This window comes from Cheilinus undulatus, linkage group 11 (assembly GCF_018320785.1).
Source record: "Cheilinus undulatus linkage group 11, ASM1832078v1, whole genome shotgun sequence".
Lineage (NCBI taxonomy): Eukaryota > Metazoa > Chordata > Actinopteri > Labriformes > Labridae > Cheilinus > Cheilinus undulatus.
The window spans coordinates 37,854,140-37,872,710 of record NC_054875.1 but is presented as its reverse complement, the minus strand read 5'-3'; the positions used below and the strand labels follow the sequence as shown (position 1 = coordinate 37,872,710).

Sequence of the window (18,571 nt, the reverse complement as noted above, 5' to 3'; positions counted from 1 at the left end):
CAAGAAAGTTGCAGGAACCAGACATTGGAAGCAGGACCTCCAGTCAGGGATTTGAACAAGGCCAAGCTTTCTGTGTGGAGTTAGCATGGTTTTCTGTCCATTCATGGGTTATCTATGGACACTCCATCTTCACACAGACCAAAATATGCTCATTAGGCTCTCATGTTCTAAATTTTCTGTTGGCTTGAGTGTGAGTGTGCATAGTTGTCTCTTTATGTCAGCCTTGTAAATGATTGGCGACCAGTCCAGGGTGTACCCGCCAGCTGAATTTGAATAGTCTGCAGCTTCCTGCAACCCCAAACTGGATAAGCTGTGTAGAAAATTGATGAATTAATATTCATAGAAAAGTAAAAGGAACATGCATATTTTAACCAGGAACAGATTTATTGCAAGCATATGCTGGTGCTTTATGAGTGCCAAATAAGATTTTTAAGGGAACATTTTTAAAAATCTGAATATAAAAATATTAAACCATGTCCTCTTAACATGACTATTTTTGCAATGATTAAAGCTCCACTTATTTTTTTGTTTGTTGCAGAATTGTAGGGAAACTTAGAATTTCCTGCTGTCACAGTGGATGGCAGTGTTGTGCAAATTTGGAAAACAATGCACTCATCCTGAAATTACTACTGCTGCTGGTTATTTACTTTTTCTGTTAAGCATAAAAAAGTTACAGGTATGCAAACATTTCAAATTAAAAAAAATCACTTGTACAGCTGCACTTCCTGTAACAGACCTAAACTTTTTTATTTTATACCTCTTTTCAGCATGATAAATTATATTTTCACAACCATAACAAGAGATAACCAGAACGATTTGTTTCTTAACCTCTATGTAGCTGAAAATAAGACATCTGTCTAAAAGCTACTCTTTAAGTGTCATAATAACAACGGCAGCACTATACTATGTTGAAGTTGATCATAAACATGAATGCAGAGCAAAGCTAAGCACAATTCTGCTGCCTTTTCATGAATTGATAGAGGATATGTTGGTGCATTTTTCTACTGAAGTATTTGGGGTTTGTTGTATCGCAATGATGAAAAAGCATTCCAAAATGTATTAAACACATGTTTTTGGTGAATCCTGCAGAGCAGTGTTGGGTTTCACAGACTGATGGAGGCGGAGCTCGTGCAGACTCCTCGCAGTCTGAAGTGCAACAAAACACAGCTGGGCTGCTGCCGCTCCATGAACTGAGAGTCAGAGACCTTCTTTTGTTTTATCAGTTGATGCTCCCTTCGCCTCTGTCGGCCTGTCACCTCTGCCATCACTGAGAGCGGGATGCAATTCAATATGGCACTACTACAGAGTAAGTCATACACTTCATTTTACTTTTCAGAGGACGAAAAAGCTTGAGGGAAGTTTTTTTCTTGGTGCTTATAATTGGATCCAGGTTAGACTTACCGTAGGGAACAAAAGCAGAAAACAGACTCCAATGTTGGCTCTGCTGCACTGTAAATGTCTGTTTTTAAATACAAAGTGAACTCTAAATGCCTTTGCAGAACCATATATAGCCACGACTTAACGTAAGCCTGTAGTCCACAATTAAAAATCTGAATTGGTGTAGCGGTTTATAAAGTGCCCAAAAAAACTGGTGATTCTCAGTCATATGCGTATCATTGTCGTAGTTACAACAGATGTTAAAGTCGTACAGCATTCTAACAAATGCCAAATGCCATAGTTATGCTTAATCTAAAGAGGATATTTTTGCCGGTAAAATACAACTAATAACTTAACAAAGGGGAATAACTCTGGGCAGTCGTAAATCTTCAACATCTAGTGCAAGTACGACGACAGACTTAAGTCGCCAGATAACACGGTCACTCTTTCAACCATAACACCGGTAAACAAACTTTTTAGACCGCTAATATTAATTTTGTCCTGAAGTTCTTTGCGGGTTTGTGCTTGTTGTGAAATTCAGCTGATATTCTTTTTTTTTTTTTAATTTAAATTTTAAGGCATAAAAATGACCGAACTCAGAAACCGTGATTATCTGAGACTGGGTTGTTAGCTTAATGGGGCATATTTGTTTCATTATTTTTAAGGCACTTTCCAAACGAAACCAGACTTTTTGATTCTGTCTGTATTAGTTTTGGACCCATTCAAACTTATTTTTAGCTATATATTCTGTCTGAATACATGAGAGTTTTTCTTTAAAGCTAGATTTCAATGAAGTTCTGAAACGATAATTAAAAAGGCTTGGGAAATAGCTTCATGAGCTGATATCGTTGCATGGCTCTGACTTGCCTTAGCCTGTGGAAACAGCGTTTGTGGGATTTTTCTTTATGGCTGCAGCCCAATGTGTTTCTAGTTAGCTGCGGTCTGAGCTGAGGAGTCAGCACAATCCTACAGCCAGTCATTTTATGTGTCAGTAATGAGTGTTTCACCACGAGTGGGCTGCTTTGAGACCAGGCTGCGTGGAGAGGGAGGGGGTTTACCACCCCAACCTTGTTTATGATCGCTGCTGTCCCAATTAACGGCCACCAACAAAAAAGCATGGAAAAATAAGAAGTGCTGTTTTGAACAAAATAAGCTCATAAACACGAAGCTGGGCATTCAAAGGAGGAAAATACAAGGTTCAAAGGAAGGTGATGTTTATGTGATGTAAATCCAGAACCCATCCTTGGCTTTCTGTCCATATTTTTACTGAAGGAGGAGCCTTCCAAGGCCTACGTAGGGTATCAAGATTCTTAATGCTTTTATACATTTTATCACTTTGTACTTTTTTAGTAAATTAATTTCTTTTTAGATCAATTTGTCTTTAATTCACGTGAGACATTTTGAGGGGCTTGAACTTGGTAGGGGGTCCAGGAGTCTTTCACAGGGAGTTTTTTGGGAAATCAAACTCTGTTTGATGCTATTTTTTTGCACTCTGGGTAGGTACTTTTCTAACAATCTAAATACTCATTGAAATAATCTTGATGTAAACCTCAATTCTGACACACACTTTTGTGTAAGCACTGAGGTCCTGAGGTGAATGAGGCTCCATGAAATTGCCTATAGTGGTAAAACCACCCATGCTACAAAAGAAAGAGAGAGCTCTGTCAAAACTGCACAATTATGTTGACAGTTCAAGTAGAGAAAGACAGCCAAAGAAATTTATGTAATTTGGACAGTGTGCACCATTGGAGGTTTTTTTTTTTTTTTTTTTTTTTTTTTTTTTAACAATTAACAGTTTATCAACCACCATTGGATGCCAAGGACTTCTATTTTTGCCATGGTATAATTATATGATATTGTTTTATTTTTGCTTTAAAAATGGTCCAAGTTTAAAATCTGCTTTCGTGATAAATCTTCTCCACACACAATGATGATTTACCAAACATGTTTTTCTTTGTTTTTGCATTGCAAAATAGTGCCAAACACAGAGGCTTTCTGGGTGAAAAATAAAACACTTTCAAAATTTTTGATAGAGCGTACAACTCAGCCAACATTGTTTTTTCTGCCCATTTTTACTGGAAACTCGCTAAATTAGGCGGAGTAACTATACCCACCTGCAGGTATGGCCAAACTTCCTCGCATGCTGTTTAAGGGGGCAGCGCTCCCTGAAGTCACTGGAGCCAAATGCCTCTAATATTGTCATGTACCTTATACAACAACTCAACTTAAAACACAAATACTCCTTTAAGTTTATCACTACATCCATACAGAAAAATGTGCATGCAAAAACAACATTTTTGTATATACAAATCAAATATTTGCATCATTTGAAAGAAAAATATCCTTAGTCTTTGACATAAAAAGAGCCAACACAAAAAGGTGCAAGTTTATATATATATATATATATATATATATATATATATATATATATATATATAAATGCAATACACATATTCTCAAACCCCAGGTTGTCCTGACAATTAAAGGATGTTTAGAGCTTGACTGTGCAACACAGAGTTGATGTTTTACATTGTTTTTAAGACAATAAGTCCAGGTGAGACAAAATTGTTAGTACAAAACTTTGGGCTAAGAAGGTTAAATAATAAGAACAACTAAAGTATGTGTTTCAATAAAGGTAAATTAACTGTCTGCAGAGGAACTGAGGGGCCATAAAGTACTATTAGGCCTAGTGTAGTACTGCAGAGTGTTCACAAACAATTAAAGTCATTGTAATTAAAAAAGAAAACTCATAAACAACTTAAATACACCATTTAAGAAGGCTATAAATAAAATAGAAAGTCTTGGCTAACATCCTGCACACCCTACTGTCTCCACAGCAGCGTCAACAGTCTCTGAATGAATCTTTGTATGTTTAGCTGACTCTGCAGCTGGACACATTACTTTGGTTTATTCTCAAACTGTGACGCTGCTGTGAGTAAACTTCACACACCCAAATCATGCATGAATCAGAGAAAATATGCTGAACAAAAGCATGCTTTCTCATTGAGTATATATATTTTCTGCCATGCCTTAGGGGTGACTGTTAAATGATTCTCGATGTGACTCCTGGGGTATCTAATGGTAGCTGTGATTTTGCAGGTCGTTTGTTAAAAGCCTGTTATTAGAGCCAGTAACTCAATAGCACATTGTTAAGTCTTTAGAGCTAAACCAGCTCTGAGTCACCAGCCTGTGTGTGTCTGAAGCAGAGATGAGAGAAAATTATAGAGGCTGAGACACTTTGTTTTACCTTCTGCAGGAAAGTTTAAACCCTTCAATAGAAAACCCACCAGAGTTTTCCAGCATGAGGTCTCCTCTCCGACTGCCAGTGTGTGGTTGTGCTGAAGTAATTCTGCTCTGCTTCAGTTATTATTATCATTATTATTAAACTGGTGCATATTAAAAAATCTCTGCATGATCTTCTGGGTTAAACTCAGTTCAGGTGAAGTATTGTTTGCACATGGAGAGATGAACACAGTCTTCATGTGAGAGCTGCCCGTGTGCCCACATATGAAGCTGATCAGCCATGTGCAGCAATGATGAGTTCAACATCTGGAAAGAAGAAGCACATTTTTGACTGTGTCTAACAGATGTTTTGTAGCTTGGATTATGGTGTTAGGCTGTCAGGGATTGAGCTGAAAGATACAGTGGTCACCCCCTTGGACGTTTTACCCTTAAATTGATTTTATTAATCAGTCGTGGTCAATATAATTTGGCTTTTCTGATCAAAAGTGACTAAAAACTTTGATGTTGAAGTGAAAAAAGATTTCTACAAAGTAATGTCAAGTAAATAAAAACTTGAGGTAAAAGAAATAATTGCATGAATATTCACTCCCTTCAAATCAGTATTTAGTAGATCCACCTTTGGCTGCAATCCCAGCACTGAGTCTGTGTGGATAGGTCTTAATCAGGCTTGCACATCTGGACATTGCAACTTCACTCCATTCTTCTTTGAAAAATATCTCAAGCTAGATCGGGCGTGAACAGCACTTTTCAAGTCCAGCCACAAATTCTCTGTTGGATTATGGCCTGGGCTGTGACTTGGCCTCTCCAGAACATTCAACTTGTTGACTTTAAACCATTTCTGTGTAGCTTTTGCTGTAAACTTCAAGTCATTATCTTAGAAAATAAATCTCTCCAGCTGTAGTTCTCTTGCAGACTGAATCAGATTGTCCTCCATGATTTTCCTATATTTTGCTGCATCCATTTTTCTACCCTTTAAAGGGATACTTCAACATTTTGGCAAATTCGCCCTTTGCCATAATTCCTATAGTCTTAGTAATAGGTTTGTTTCCTTTAGTTGTCGGTGCAAGCTGTTTTCAGATCTGGGGGGACCGATATACCAGCTGCACTGCTAACGCTATGGAAGCAGATGGTATTTTTTGCTTTCCCTCATCAAATTCATCAAATACATAATCCAACAACTCCAAAACGCTCTCATGGACAAGTTGTGACCTGTACATTCACCACGCTATGAAATAATAATGTATAATTATGTAACATTACGACACATGAAGCAAATACTCTGAACTATTTCTGGGCGGAGTGACAGTGCAGCAGCCATGTCTGGAGTGCAGTTCTGGCTTTGCATTTAACTTTAAAACATCTCTGTCTCACAATGTTCCATGACTATTTCATAGCCTGGTGAATGTGCAGGTCACAACTTGTCCATGAGAGCTGGAGTTGTTGGATTGTGTATTTGATGAGTTTGATGAGTGAAAGCAAAAAATACCGTCTGCTTCCATAGCGTTAGCTGTGCAGCTGGTATATCGGTCCCCCAGATCTAAAAACAGCTTGCACCGACAACTAAAGGAAACAAACCTATTACCAAGACTATAGGAATTACGGCAATGGGCGAATTTGCTAAAATGCTGAAGTATCCCTTTAAATCCTTCCAGGGCCGACTGCAGAGAAGCATCTCCACAGCATGATGCTGCCACCATCATGCTTCATAGTGGGGATGGTGTGTTTGTGGTGATGTGTAGTGTTTGGTGTTCGCCAAACATAGCAATCCTGTCTCACCAGACCAAATGACTTACTTCTACTTGACCATGGAGTCTCCCACATGCCTTTAAGGGAACTCTAGTCAAGATTTAATATGAGATTCTTTAACAGTGGCTTTCTCTTTGCCTCTCTCCCATAAAGCTTTGACTGGTGAAGAACCGGGCAACAGTTGTTGTATGCAGTCTGTCCCATCTCAGCTGCTGAAGCTTGAAACTCCTTCAGAGTTCATAGGTGTCTTGGTGGCGTTTCTCTCTAGTCTCCTTCTTGCGTGGTCGCTCAGTTTGTGAGGACGGCCTGATCTAGGCAGATTTAGACGTGTAAATATAAAGATGTCCCACAGTCCAGGGGACAATGAAAAATATGCTTTGCATGATTTCTGCATGTAAAAACTGTAGCTTATACACCATGTAAGCTGACCTCTTATGATCACCTCATTCATTTTCACTGAAAAACCTGAAATATATCAAATGTAGTCGCTAAATTAAAGAAAGAAACTGGCAAAAACAATGGTTAGGGTTCCAACTTTTGCATGATTATATATGACGATATTTGGTGACTGAAATTCAGTCCAAGCAGGTGATAGATTAACCATAACCATGGGCTTGTTCCACAGAGTGGTTGCCACATGATGTGTAAGTGTTTTAAAAGCATCATTTAAATAAACCCTAGAGGGGCAATACCAAGAAAAGATGAAAACTTGGGGGGAATTTGACTTGAATGGGAGTCAAAAGTACCATGTTTGTATTCCAAATGCAGTGGCATAAAAGTAATACGTTTCCTCAAATAATACTCAAGCAGGTAATCAAACAGAGACTTAAGTACAGTACTCAAGTGATTCTGTTACTGTCCACCTCTGTTTTTTTTTTTAGCATAATCAGTATCTCATTGATAGCCTTAAAGGCTCTCCATGGCCTCATCTGTCACTCTAACTTTAAATGTGTCTGTGCATTGTATTACATCCTCAAGCAGAAGTCTTTAAATGGTTCCAGAGGTCCGACATTAAAACCAGAGGAGACTGAGAGTTTACAAAGAGGGCCTCAGAGCTCTGGAACAACATGCCTGAGGAAATCCGGTTGTCTGTAAGATCTTTTACTCCTACTTTAACTCCTCCAAACTTTCACTGGGGACCTCATCCTGATTTTTAATGGATTTTCTTGTTGACTAATCTCTATTACCAGAAAATATATTATCATTTTTTGCCATATTAATTTCTCTTTTTAAGTGTTCCACTATTTAAGGCAATTTGCCATCTAAAGATTCATGTTTTACTTATAAACATTTTTACATCTGACATCACATTGTTTGTACTGCTCCAACAAAAAGGGCATGCTACTCACTGGATGCCAGTGATTAAATACTCTTTCCCACAACTTTCCTGTGGATATCTAATGATCATTTTCACTAGGAAAGCTTAGAAAGCTTTTACTGTCAGCATTAGACTCCTGCTTGTTATGAATCAGAATCTTTCAGTGGGCTGATGCTAATACCGCTGGTACAATCTCAAACTTGACCTTGTTTGGTGACTGTTCAGTCCAACGAGACTTGGAAAACACGGACAGTTCTTGCAATGCCTCTTTGTGTATTTTTTCATGAAATTCATGTCTGATGAGCATATTTTGACATTTAATGTGAAACAAAGAGGGTGTATTGCAAGGACAGCTCTGTAGGCATCAAGGCTAAGATCACTGCCTTTGTATGGATAAACGCGGCTTTCAGTCCCAGTCTTCACATGGTTCTCTGTGAGCGCCCTTGAGGTGACTCAGCTCTTTTGACAGAGTCACTGATGTTTGTAAGTAGGACACTCATTCTGTTACGTTACTTTCATGGCTCTGAAATACTCCTCACACTGACTAAAATGCTTAGTGGCCAACACCAGTGCATCAACCATCTACAGTAGTGAATGATGTCATAGTTGTCCTAGTTGTCAATACATAATCTATCAACACATTGGGTGTATTATGAACCAGTACCTCTAACCTCTATAGATCAGTCTCCAGGAGCAGTACGGTAAAAACACACAGGTGTATTTCAGTGTGACTGAAGTGAGCTCAATAGCAGCGTGGTTCTCCATACCTTCAGAATCACGGCCTTGCTACACACCAGCAGCAGCAGCCAGCATGAATAGAGTCTCTGTATGCTTTGGCTGCAAGCATATCCTCTGGACCCTCAGTAAACAGGCGACCAAATAGCACTCTGGGAAAAAAAAAGGCTTTAGAAATCCAAATGCGCTGTCGGAAAGTTTCCTATCTCTAAAGTGGGCGCCACTAACGGCAACATCTGGTCGAGTTTTTTTCTGCGTTCGTATTCCTGTGAGGATTTTTCCTGTTTCAAAGTCTTGCATTTTACCATGTCTTTGTTTCTGAAGTGTTCTTCAGTTGTTTTAAACAGTCCTTGCAGTGAACCCACATCTGCTCCAGTGCTTCTTTCTCTCAGTGCTGGGTTCAGCCCAGGTCAAACCGAATCTCTTGAACTGTTAGAACTTCTTTGGATTGCCAAAATGTTGGTTACTGTGTTTTTAAAAATGGATGATCTCTGCTATTTTGATGATTGATGCTATCAAAAAGTGCTGACGCCTGAATAATCTGCACCCATTTCACATGGAGATGCAAAGGAAAGAAATGAGTCCATCAGTAATTGTAAGAAAACTCCTGCACACTGTCTAAATTCCGATCCCAACTTGGAAATCTAGTCAAATTTGCAAAGATCTAACATAGAATTGCTATAACTTTATGGTGTATCATTTTAATTACTTAAAAAATGGCATTGCAACTTTAATTATTTTTGTAAAAAAAATAACTTAAAAATGTTTAAATGTAATAGCTGTTTTACATTATAATTTCTTCATTGTTGCAAGACTTGCATGCTTGACTCTGGATGTTTCTACCAAAGAGAGATGTCTTTGGGTCATTACTTCATCTGATTTAACTTTCTATTATGCTTTGTAGTATTTTACCTGCCGATTAAAGAAAAATAACTCTTGGGGTTAGCAGGCCTCTCCATTCCTTAAAGCTGCTTCTCTTGGACTAGACTCTAACTACTTGTGTTTTTGTTCCATTTCAGTTTTTGCGGTCCTCCTCCTGCCAACAGGTCAGACATTTTTCTTTTTCTTTTCACATAAAATCTGAATTTACTGTGGTCCACATTTCATGCTTTTCTTTCCATCATTGAACTAATCTGTTTATTATTTCACGTCAGCGTGGGCGCAGAGCAGCAGCAGGCTCGGTGTGGTGGTAGAAGCCAAGAACATCACCCTCCCTGTGGGGTCTAAGGCTGTCCTGCCCTGTCACAGCCCCCGCATGGTGTGGACCCAGGACAAACTGAAGGACAGGCAGAGGGTGGTGCACTGGGACGTGGTTCGCAGCAGCCCTGAATACTCTATGGAGCGAGTCCTGGACATGTCACCAGGAGCCAAACAGAGGGTCTACAACAGCTTCAACAAGGGACGTATCTCCATCCCAGAGTCTGCTTTCAATGATGGAAACTTCTCCCTCATCATCAACAGTGAGACTTCACCATTTTCAAATCTTAGTCCTCGCTGGGACTGTATTGCTATATAATACACTCCTTTATTTAAAAAAAAAAAAAAAAAAGAGAAGTTAGATTTATAAAATTAAAGCTTGGGTGTACAAGTTCTTAAAATGTATTTTAAAAGTTTTGAGTAACCCCGTGACAGCTGTTTTGCCTGGCATTACTGCCTGCTCCTGCAGCACATGCCATCTTCACCTGCCTGCACCCCACACATATTCTGACAGTCCATGTTAAATATTCAGAATAACAGACAGTGTGTTTAATTGAAAGCAACATTATTATGTTCACTCAAGCACCATCCTGATTAAGTTTCCTCTCTGAATAAAGGAAACCCAAAGAAAACAACAACATCTTTGTCACGTGTAACAGTGCCTCACATGGATTAAAAAAGCAGCTGGGAGTGTCAGACTGATTTAGGAATATTTTCCGACTTTGTTTATAAATAATTTATTTTGAAGTCATTCAGATGTTTCCTGATCTCTGTAAAGTTTGTGCGTCATAAAAACTGCAGTGCATTTCCATCAGCTCTCATAGACAGCAGGCTAATCTTTACTGTATTTTTGCTGTGCTGCCCTCATCATTAGATGCTTAATGCAATAAGGCCAATTTGTGTAGAAATGTGTGATTTTCTTCCCCAAAATAACTGCATAATGGCCCAGTGTCTCCGTGTGCTGGTGTGCATGTGCGCATGTGGTGATAGGTCAACAGCACAATAAGGGGAGCATTTAAGTTGAGCCTTTTGACTTGCTTACAGGGTTTTAGCACATGCATTTTGTAGAGCTTTAACAAAGCATTGCAAGGCCCACCTGCCATGTGATTCTGGAGACAGATCCATATTCACATGTTTACTCAGCACCAGAGACTACAGCTGACAAAACAGCAATTAAACTGCGATTTTGAACACTTCTAACAGCAATACGTGACACATCTCCTGTATTATCTTGTATAACAAGAGCACTGAGAAGTGCTTAGAGAGAGCCTACTTTGATCAGGGATTGTAGAGCAGGTGTATTTTCTCATCTAAACATGTTTCCTTGTGGGCATGTTTCAACAAAGTCCAATTAATGAGTGATGATTCAGTGCAACATTTTGGGTTTATTTTAGAAACTTGGACATATTTATATTTTTTTATGTCACCAGTTTCAAACCAGTATGCCCAAGAAATCTTCTGAGGAGTATCAGGACAATTGGAGCAACGGTATGGTGTGCAAATCAACACAGACAGATGTGCCACCAATTATATTAGTTAGATGTAAGGAAGTACTCTCACTGAGCAAGGTCAAAAAGTGATTTACAAAATATTATCCCAATAGTCAGAACAACAATAAAACCAATTAAAGATTACAAAATAACATTAAAAAAATGGTTAAAAACCACAGTATTTCATAATTTTATTACATCCAAATGACATGTGGTCAAGAAAGGATTGGAAAAGCTGTTTTTTAAAAGCACTGGTGGAATCCAGCCAGGAGATCAAAAGCCTGACTACCTTTGGTTTTCAATCAGACAACAAGCAGACCTTGGTGAGAAGACCTGAGTGGTCTCTTGGTGTTGCAGCGATTTACTAGATCAGAGGTGTAACAGCTGCCTCATCATGCAGGAAGCTAAAGCAGAGAAAATAAGATGTGTGGACTCTGATTTGACCTGCTGGACCTTGTTAAAAATCTTGCCACAGCATTTTGGCTAATTTGTGAAGGATGAAAGGTTTTTGTTTAGTTGGTGATGTTTGGCCTGTGCTGTCGTCGAAATTTAAAAATATGAGAGGACATCTCTGTTTTTACTTCAGCACCATGAGTAAGAACATATTAAAATATCATTGCATATTTGTTTGGATGATTATTTTTTCAGACGTGGTCACAACAGACAGAGGAGTTTATACCTGCAACCTGCATCATCACTACTGCCAGATCCACCAGTCCATTCAGATCCAGCTCAATGTCACTAAATCAGGTGGGGCCTCTAAATTGTAAAGTCAAATGTTAAAGTATGAGTCATAATGAATCAAACAGATTAAATGAGGTCTGTGCCATCATATTTTTCCAGCTCGGAAAGAAAGGCGTTTCTGGGATGGAGAGAAAACCGTCTTCGTGGTCTTGCTTGGCAGCTCAATCGTGTTGCCCTGTGTGAACCGGCGCCCCCTATGGAGGGAGGGTGCCCAGGAGGACCAGCAGCAGGTGGCTCACTGGGACTTCCAGCCCCCTGGAGTGCGCCCTGACAAAGCCGATCGCCTTGTGGACCTCTACGCCTCAGGGGAGCGACGGGATTATGGACCCCTCTTCGCCCAGAGCAAGATGAAAGTAGAGGAGGACGCTTTCACTTTTGGGGACTTCTCACTCTCCATTTCTGACCTGAGGCCTGTCGACAAAGGGTTGTACTCCTGCCACCTTCATCACCACTACTGCGGTCTGAGCGAGAGACGAATCTTCAGGCTCACTGTGACGCCCGTGCTCTCACCTGACCCCTCTATAGCACCCAGAATTTCCCTGAACGACAATCCAGAGCCAAGTAGGTCACTAAGAATAAAAAACAATGACACAAACACCACTTTTACTTTGTTTTTCCAGATGATGGTGATGGTTAATTTTTTTCCTTGGGCGGTTTCTTGTGCAGAGAGTGACAGCACAGCTACTGGGTTTTTTACTTAGTATTTATAGGCATAGTTGGTCAGTTAAATCAGCTCCTCCTCTTGCCAATTTTTTCCTCTGACCTCTGTTTTTGTGTTGAGCTGAAGAAGGAGGGAGGAGGACGAAGGAATGTGGAGACGACTATGAGAAAAGACAGAATCTTCCTGCTTCTTTAGTCTGAAAATTGAAAAGTGAAGTGACCTTCTTGCAGCTCCATCTTGAGAAGTTTTAAAGCGAAAAGCTTTAAATTGTCTGCAAAGGAAGTGGCTTTATTTTCATTTACAGCCTTTTTGTTTACAGCTAAAGACATTTTAACCGCATGGAGCAGAGGAGTCGGCTCCAACAGCCACTAATTTTGGGAGTGGAGGATCATATCGTGTGTGTTTTTCCCCCCGCTCCATTTAACCCCATTTTCCAAAAGTCCCTACCACGTGTCTAGACTGGTTACCCTTTATCTCCAGTTCTGTTTATTCTTCTTTTCTCCCAGTCTGCTCTGGTTCTCCGCAGATGTGTGTCAGCCTTTGGTGTAGGCGTGTTTAGCAGCAGTTAAAGGAAGTCTCATACATCTGTTCAACATCTGGGCCAGCTGTGACATGAAAGAGCAGAGTAAGGGGAGGGGATGAAGGTATGTCTCGGGCTATAGATCCTGCTATCCAGTAAAGAAATGGGAGCCTGGTTATTGGCTCTGTAAGTGTGTTGCACACGTGGAAATAATGGCATCCTGCCTGAGTCCTTAAAGCAAACATCATCTAGGGATTCAGCTCTTCTTCATGCATCGCTGGTCTTAGAGGGTTTTAGATTTAATCCAAGTTATTTATGCGCATAGAGGAGCCAGCAATCATTTATCATGAGAGCGTTTGGCTTTAATGCTGTAATTATTTATGGCAAGCACGACTAGATTATTATTTCTCTGTAAACATGAAGGAGGCGTTTTGTGAGCTGTCAGAAATCCAACATCTATCTCTGAAAATGAAGACACTTCCCTCCACTTCATCGACTTGCAAATCATGCACATCCCATAGGAGCGAAAAAAACCCAACCACAGGCTAACCCCTGCACAGCATATGTGAGATAGCCCCTAACACGTACATGCTTGTCAGATCTGTCGGGCAAATGGTAACGGCCCACTGCTGGGACATGGCTGCAGCACCGGCTGTGACAGTCAAGCTCAAGAGACGATGACCTTGGACACGTCTTTTGAGATTTCATGCATATTAGGTACAATGACAGGTGATAATTGCAGATCGAGCTCCTGCTGGGTGATTAAGTCAGAATCAGATTCTCTGCATGATTGGCTGGTTTTGAAAGCGTGATCAGAGATGGTGCATTAGAGGTATCCTCATTAGGCTCCAAGTGGGGCTGAGTTTTACCACTGTGAGAGTAGCCGCTTTAATGAGAGGCCGTGATGTTCTACTTTATTTAAGATACATATTCAAGAGGAAATGATTGGAAGGTTTTACTGATTCCTGTTTTCCTCTGATCAGGCTCCATATAAATCAAAGTCTGGGTAAAACAAAATCAGAAACTGCTCTCTAAACACACTATACAGTATATTTTATTTGGAATAAAGTAGCTGTAAATGTGCAAAGATTGAAATCTCTGATTTATGGATTTAGGCTGTCTCAAAGTTTTTTTTATCTCTTTTTTTTTTAGATGAAGCCATATAGATGCAGTTTACATCATGAACACCCACAAAACATCACATCGGCCTCTCGCTGAGGCTAAACAGACCATTAACCTCAATGCTGAAGAGCTGCTGTGTGGCCACCCGCACTACAAAGTTTAAAATCAGAGGGGGGCAGATCCACTAAAAAAAGGCTGCTTTTGTGTGTTTTATAGCTGTGCAAACGGAAAAAGATAGCATCTGATCCACAGAGCGTGTGCAAAGGGGAAATCCACACTAATTGCACACAAAATGCACGCGAACGCCTAATCCACAAAGGCCAGGGCTGACTGCCCCAGTCATTAAAAGTGGTGCAATTTAACACCAAAAGAAAACAGGTATTAAATCTGGCGCTATTTCCCTTTCCTCCTTTTGCACATAATCATCAAATAATTATCTTATGTGCCAACACCAGTGATTGTTGTGCCATTTTGAATGTAGCCTAACAAAACACATAAATGGTGCTTAGTTGTGGGTATTTATTTAGCGCCTGCATATTTTTTAATGCAAATTCTTTAGTGGATATTGTGCAATAAAGGAGCTTTTAGCATGTGAAAATCTGGAGATTAGTGCAAAAACTCTTAGTGGATCTATCCTAGAATCATTTATATCTTACTGATTTATTAATCCAGCTCACACAGCACAGCAGGAGCTGCATCGCCAACAGAGTTGCCATTTTCTAGCATCAAATAACTCATTAAAAAGAACCGACAAGAAAAAAAAGATGACTTGAACACTAAAGGGTACCTTATTGGAGATGTATTTGACTTTATGGTTAGACCTATGTCTGACCTATAGACAAGGTTGGGTTTATGGTGATACAGCAACCAGTCAGCAGGGGGAGCGCTAAATCTTTTAACTTCACTTGAGGCAGGCATTTTGATGCCCATTCATTATCCAGTCTTTGTCCTTTACATGCAGAGGTGGAAAGAGTAGAAGACTGTTGCACTCCAGTGAAAGTAAACTTACTCTGGTTAAAATTTACTCAAGTAAAAGTAAAATTACTGGCCAGTACATCTACTCAAGTAAAAGTAAAAAGTATTTAATTTGACTTTTGTTTAAGTAATGGTCGGAGAGCAGCTGCTGAGGAGTTGTACAGCAAAATATGATCTCTGTAGAGAGAGAAGGGTGAGTGCTGCACACCACAGGGTCAAAAACGTCAGTAAAAGGTAACTAGGATCAGGTGGATTTTGGGATGGGTGGACAAACCTTTAACAGCAAAAAATGACAGAGTGACTCGCCAGATTATTTGCAAATATAGTCTATGGTAGAGATCATAACTGAAGATCTGAAGAACTCTGATGTAATTAAAAATCCTTTATTAAAGAGGGATGTCTACGCATCCTGACTCACTGTGAGTCTTCATCAGGACATAACAGACAGATTAAGAACAGGTGTTTAAATATAAGGTGTCATGTGACACATCACCCAACAGAGGTCACAACAGCTCTGGAAAAAAAAAAAAAAAATTTTAAAAGCAGACATCATAGTGCAAAAAAACACATTCTTATAGTACCACACTGGCAATAACACCATGAGAATATGGATCTCAAACCAGATTCATTAGGTAAAGTAACACTTTTATAATAAAGTGAAATGCAGCAGCTGTTTCTGGGTGAAATGTAGACTCATTCTTTCACTGTGTGCTGCAAACTGTCATGCAGTCAAAGCCAAACATCTGTCCAGTTTCATGCTGTTGGCAGAGAGCTAGAACCTTCTCATTCTGACTATTAGTTTAAGGGGTTTTTTTTACTCAACAATGGATGTTTTTTTAAATGTTATGAAGCATAATAATTCCCCCCAAAATACGTAAGTACAAGTGAAATAACTGGTTCCAAAATTTACTCGAAAAGTAACAAAAAACTAAATCAACTCAGGTAATTTAGTTATATTCTATCCCTGTTTTCCATGTGTAAGTAGTGTTTTTTTCCCTGTCAGTGAAAATGTAAACAGATGTTTATGTACTTCAACACCTTCAACACCACACATAAAGAATGACTCTAAAGGAAGAGTCTTTATGCTCATGGTTTTGTTTGCTTTTGTAGCTCACGAAGAGGCATTGGTTTTTTTTTGTTAGTTTGTTTAATCTCCAAAAGAAATTTTCAACATCCGCAAAGTGTAAACTTACAGTCTGGGTCACTGTGAGGCTGCAGGAATATGTTCTGAACCATCCTTTCAGACTGCTGCATCCACCAATGAGCTCTTCTGAAGGTGTCACTGATTTATTTTCCATGCATGCAGAAGCCAGACGTGTGTTTGTGAGACGACGTCTAAATGGAAAACTTATACAGACATGCAGACAGACTACATAACAGAGTTTGTGTCTCTCTTTCCCTCACACTTTGCCATTTTCTGGTCAGCTTGTGTTTTTTTTCTGAGGAGAAAAAAAAATAACAGCTGCATGACATCAGGTCTGGAAGTCATTACCACAGAGCGGCATTTGACATTAACTCCCGCTCTCCCTCCTTCTGTGTCTTTGGCTTTTTGAGACAAATGAAAAAGAGGGAGTCTTGAGGGGAATACAAATGTTTAGTTCTGTTGAAATGCTTGTTTATTGCCTTCATGTTAATCCAATGCAACATTTCAATAAATCACAGTTAGACTTTGACACTATGATTTATTCTTTTTTAAGCACACAGATCGATAAAGTGGGGTAGATTTGCAGCTCTTCTGTCTCTACATAAAGTAACTGTGTTTAATGTTTATGCTCTGCCTGCAGGGATTGAAGAGTCAGAAACTTCCCGTGTTGTCACTGTCATCCTGCCTGAGCATCGAAGTTATTTCTTGCAGCATTTGGGCTACTTCCTGGCAACTTTCTTACTGCTGGCATTCATCGTTGTCGCCGTTGTTGTGCTGACCCGACGGCGCAGAAAGAGAGGTATGGTGTGCACATATTCTGCACCGTCTTCTTTTATTTTGTTGAAACAGTGTGCTTGAAATTGTGTTTTTTCACTCTCTTCAGGGATGGAGTATGAGTTTCGTGGATCTGATCGGTAAGGAAGCACCATAATATCAATAATGCACATTTTCTTTTGTTTTGATCCCAAATGTAATCAAAACAGTATTTTTTTACTGCAGCAGAAGCAGGATGAGTGAAGGGGAATTGTCTTTAGATTGCACAGAGCTGAAGGCCTGTAACCATGCTCCTATGAATTCAGGTACCGTAAGCATCACGCACACACAGTCTGCAAAACAAGCATCGATGAAAGACGCATTCTTTGCTTTTTTATAACCTCTAAGTCTTCTACAACCCACAGACTACAAAAACAACCTGCTGAAAGAGAGAGATATGACCAAAGACTGCAATAACGGTGAGCATCATTCCAATAAATAATCCTCCAACAAGGACTAAACACTCTATTTTAACATAGTTTCGTCCTTTTAGACTTTGAAGGAAAGCTGTGGAAGTGAGTATGATTTTCCTGAGCTGCTGGCAGGTCCAGAGCAAACACCAGAAGAGTAAAAGGGACTGAGAAGAGAAGGAGGAAACCCAGGAGAGGACAGGAGGAAAGCTCCCTCTGCTGTAACTGCAACACACTAAGCTTTTTCACTAAAAGCCATCATAAGTTTTTACATGTTAATGTTTTATATCACTTCAGCAGCTGTTATTAAAATAAGGTTATACATACAGTATAATGTATTCTTACTTTTTGCATTAATACTTTTTAAATTTTAATTTTAGACATATTTTTTGTTTGTTTCTAATTTTTCTCCTTTTTTTTTTTTTTTTTTTACAAAAATGCATGCAGTTTGTTTAACTATGTTTTGATTATACTTTGAATGCTTACAGGGCTGCATCTGATATTTTTTCCTTTTTGCACAAACTGTACTTTAATTTGCACAGGTATTCATCATGAATCACTTTGAAAAAATACTGTATGAAGACAGTGTTTGGTGGCACACATTTTCAGCATTTTCCGAAATAATGGCACCCTTACCCTTTAAAAAACTTCAAGATAAGAAATGTTTTATAAAGATTTCAGTGACCTAAACTTTTCTCCATTTATTTCCCCTTCAGAATGACATTTACTGTATAAAATGAAAAATAATGAAATTTTGGGACTAAAGGCTCAGTCAACCAAAACTCAGGAAGAAGAAAATCTGTTTCTAGTGGGTACTTCAGGACTCTGTTTGCATCAGGCGTGTACAATGAACCACATTTATAAAAACACTGAATCACGACTAAATCTGCTGGTCAATAACATGTTAAAAACTGTCTGGCTATTAGCTGTAGGAGGTTTACTGCAGGAGTATCTACTGTCTCAGTTATGCTTTATCAAGAAGTGTAATCTTATCCCCCTTTATTTTCTCTTTCTCTCTTGCACTCTCATGTTTTTTTTCTAGAAAATATTTCTCCTAATAAAGATTCAGAACAGTG

General features: G+C 39.3%; 1 protein-coding gene across 2 annotated transcripts; it reads left to right on the top strand.

Moving 5' to 3' along the window:
- Positions 1–1,148: 1,148 nt before the first annotated feature.
- LOC121516967 (matrix remodeling-associated protein 8-like) lies at positions 1,149–18,571 on the top strand. Of its 2 annotated transcripts, none has more exons than XM_041798431.1 (10): positions 1,149–1,306; positions 9,439–9,465; positions 9,574–9,879; positions 11,755–11,856; positions 11,950–12,411; positions 16,913–17,071; positions 17,156–17,186; positions 17,275–17,351; positions 17,451–17,504; positions 17,579–18,571. In XM_041798431.1, the coding sequence occupies exons 1-10, from the start codon at positions 1,279–1,281 to the stop codon at positions 17,602–17,604; spliced, it is 1,272 nt and encodes a 423-aa protein (XP_041654365.1). In that variant the 5' UTR covers positions 1,149–1,278; the 3' UTR covers positions 17,605–18,571. The 2 variants fall into 2 exon arrangements, with proteins under 2 accessions (XP_041654365.1, XP_041654364.1); XM_041798430.1 differs by having other exon boundaries at positions 17,272–17,351.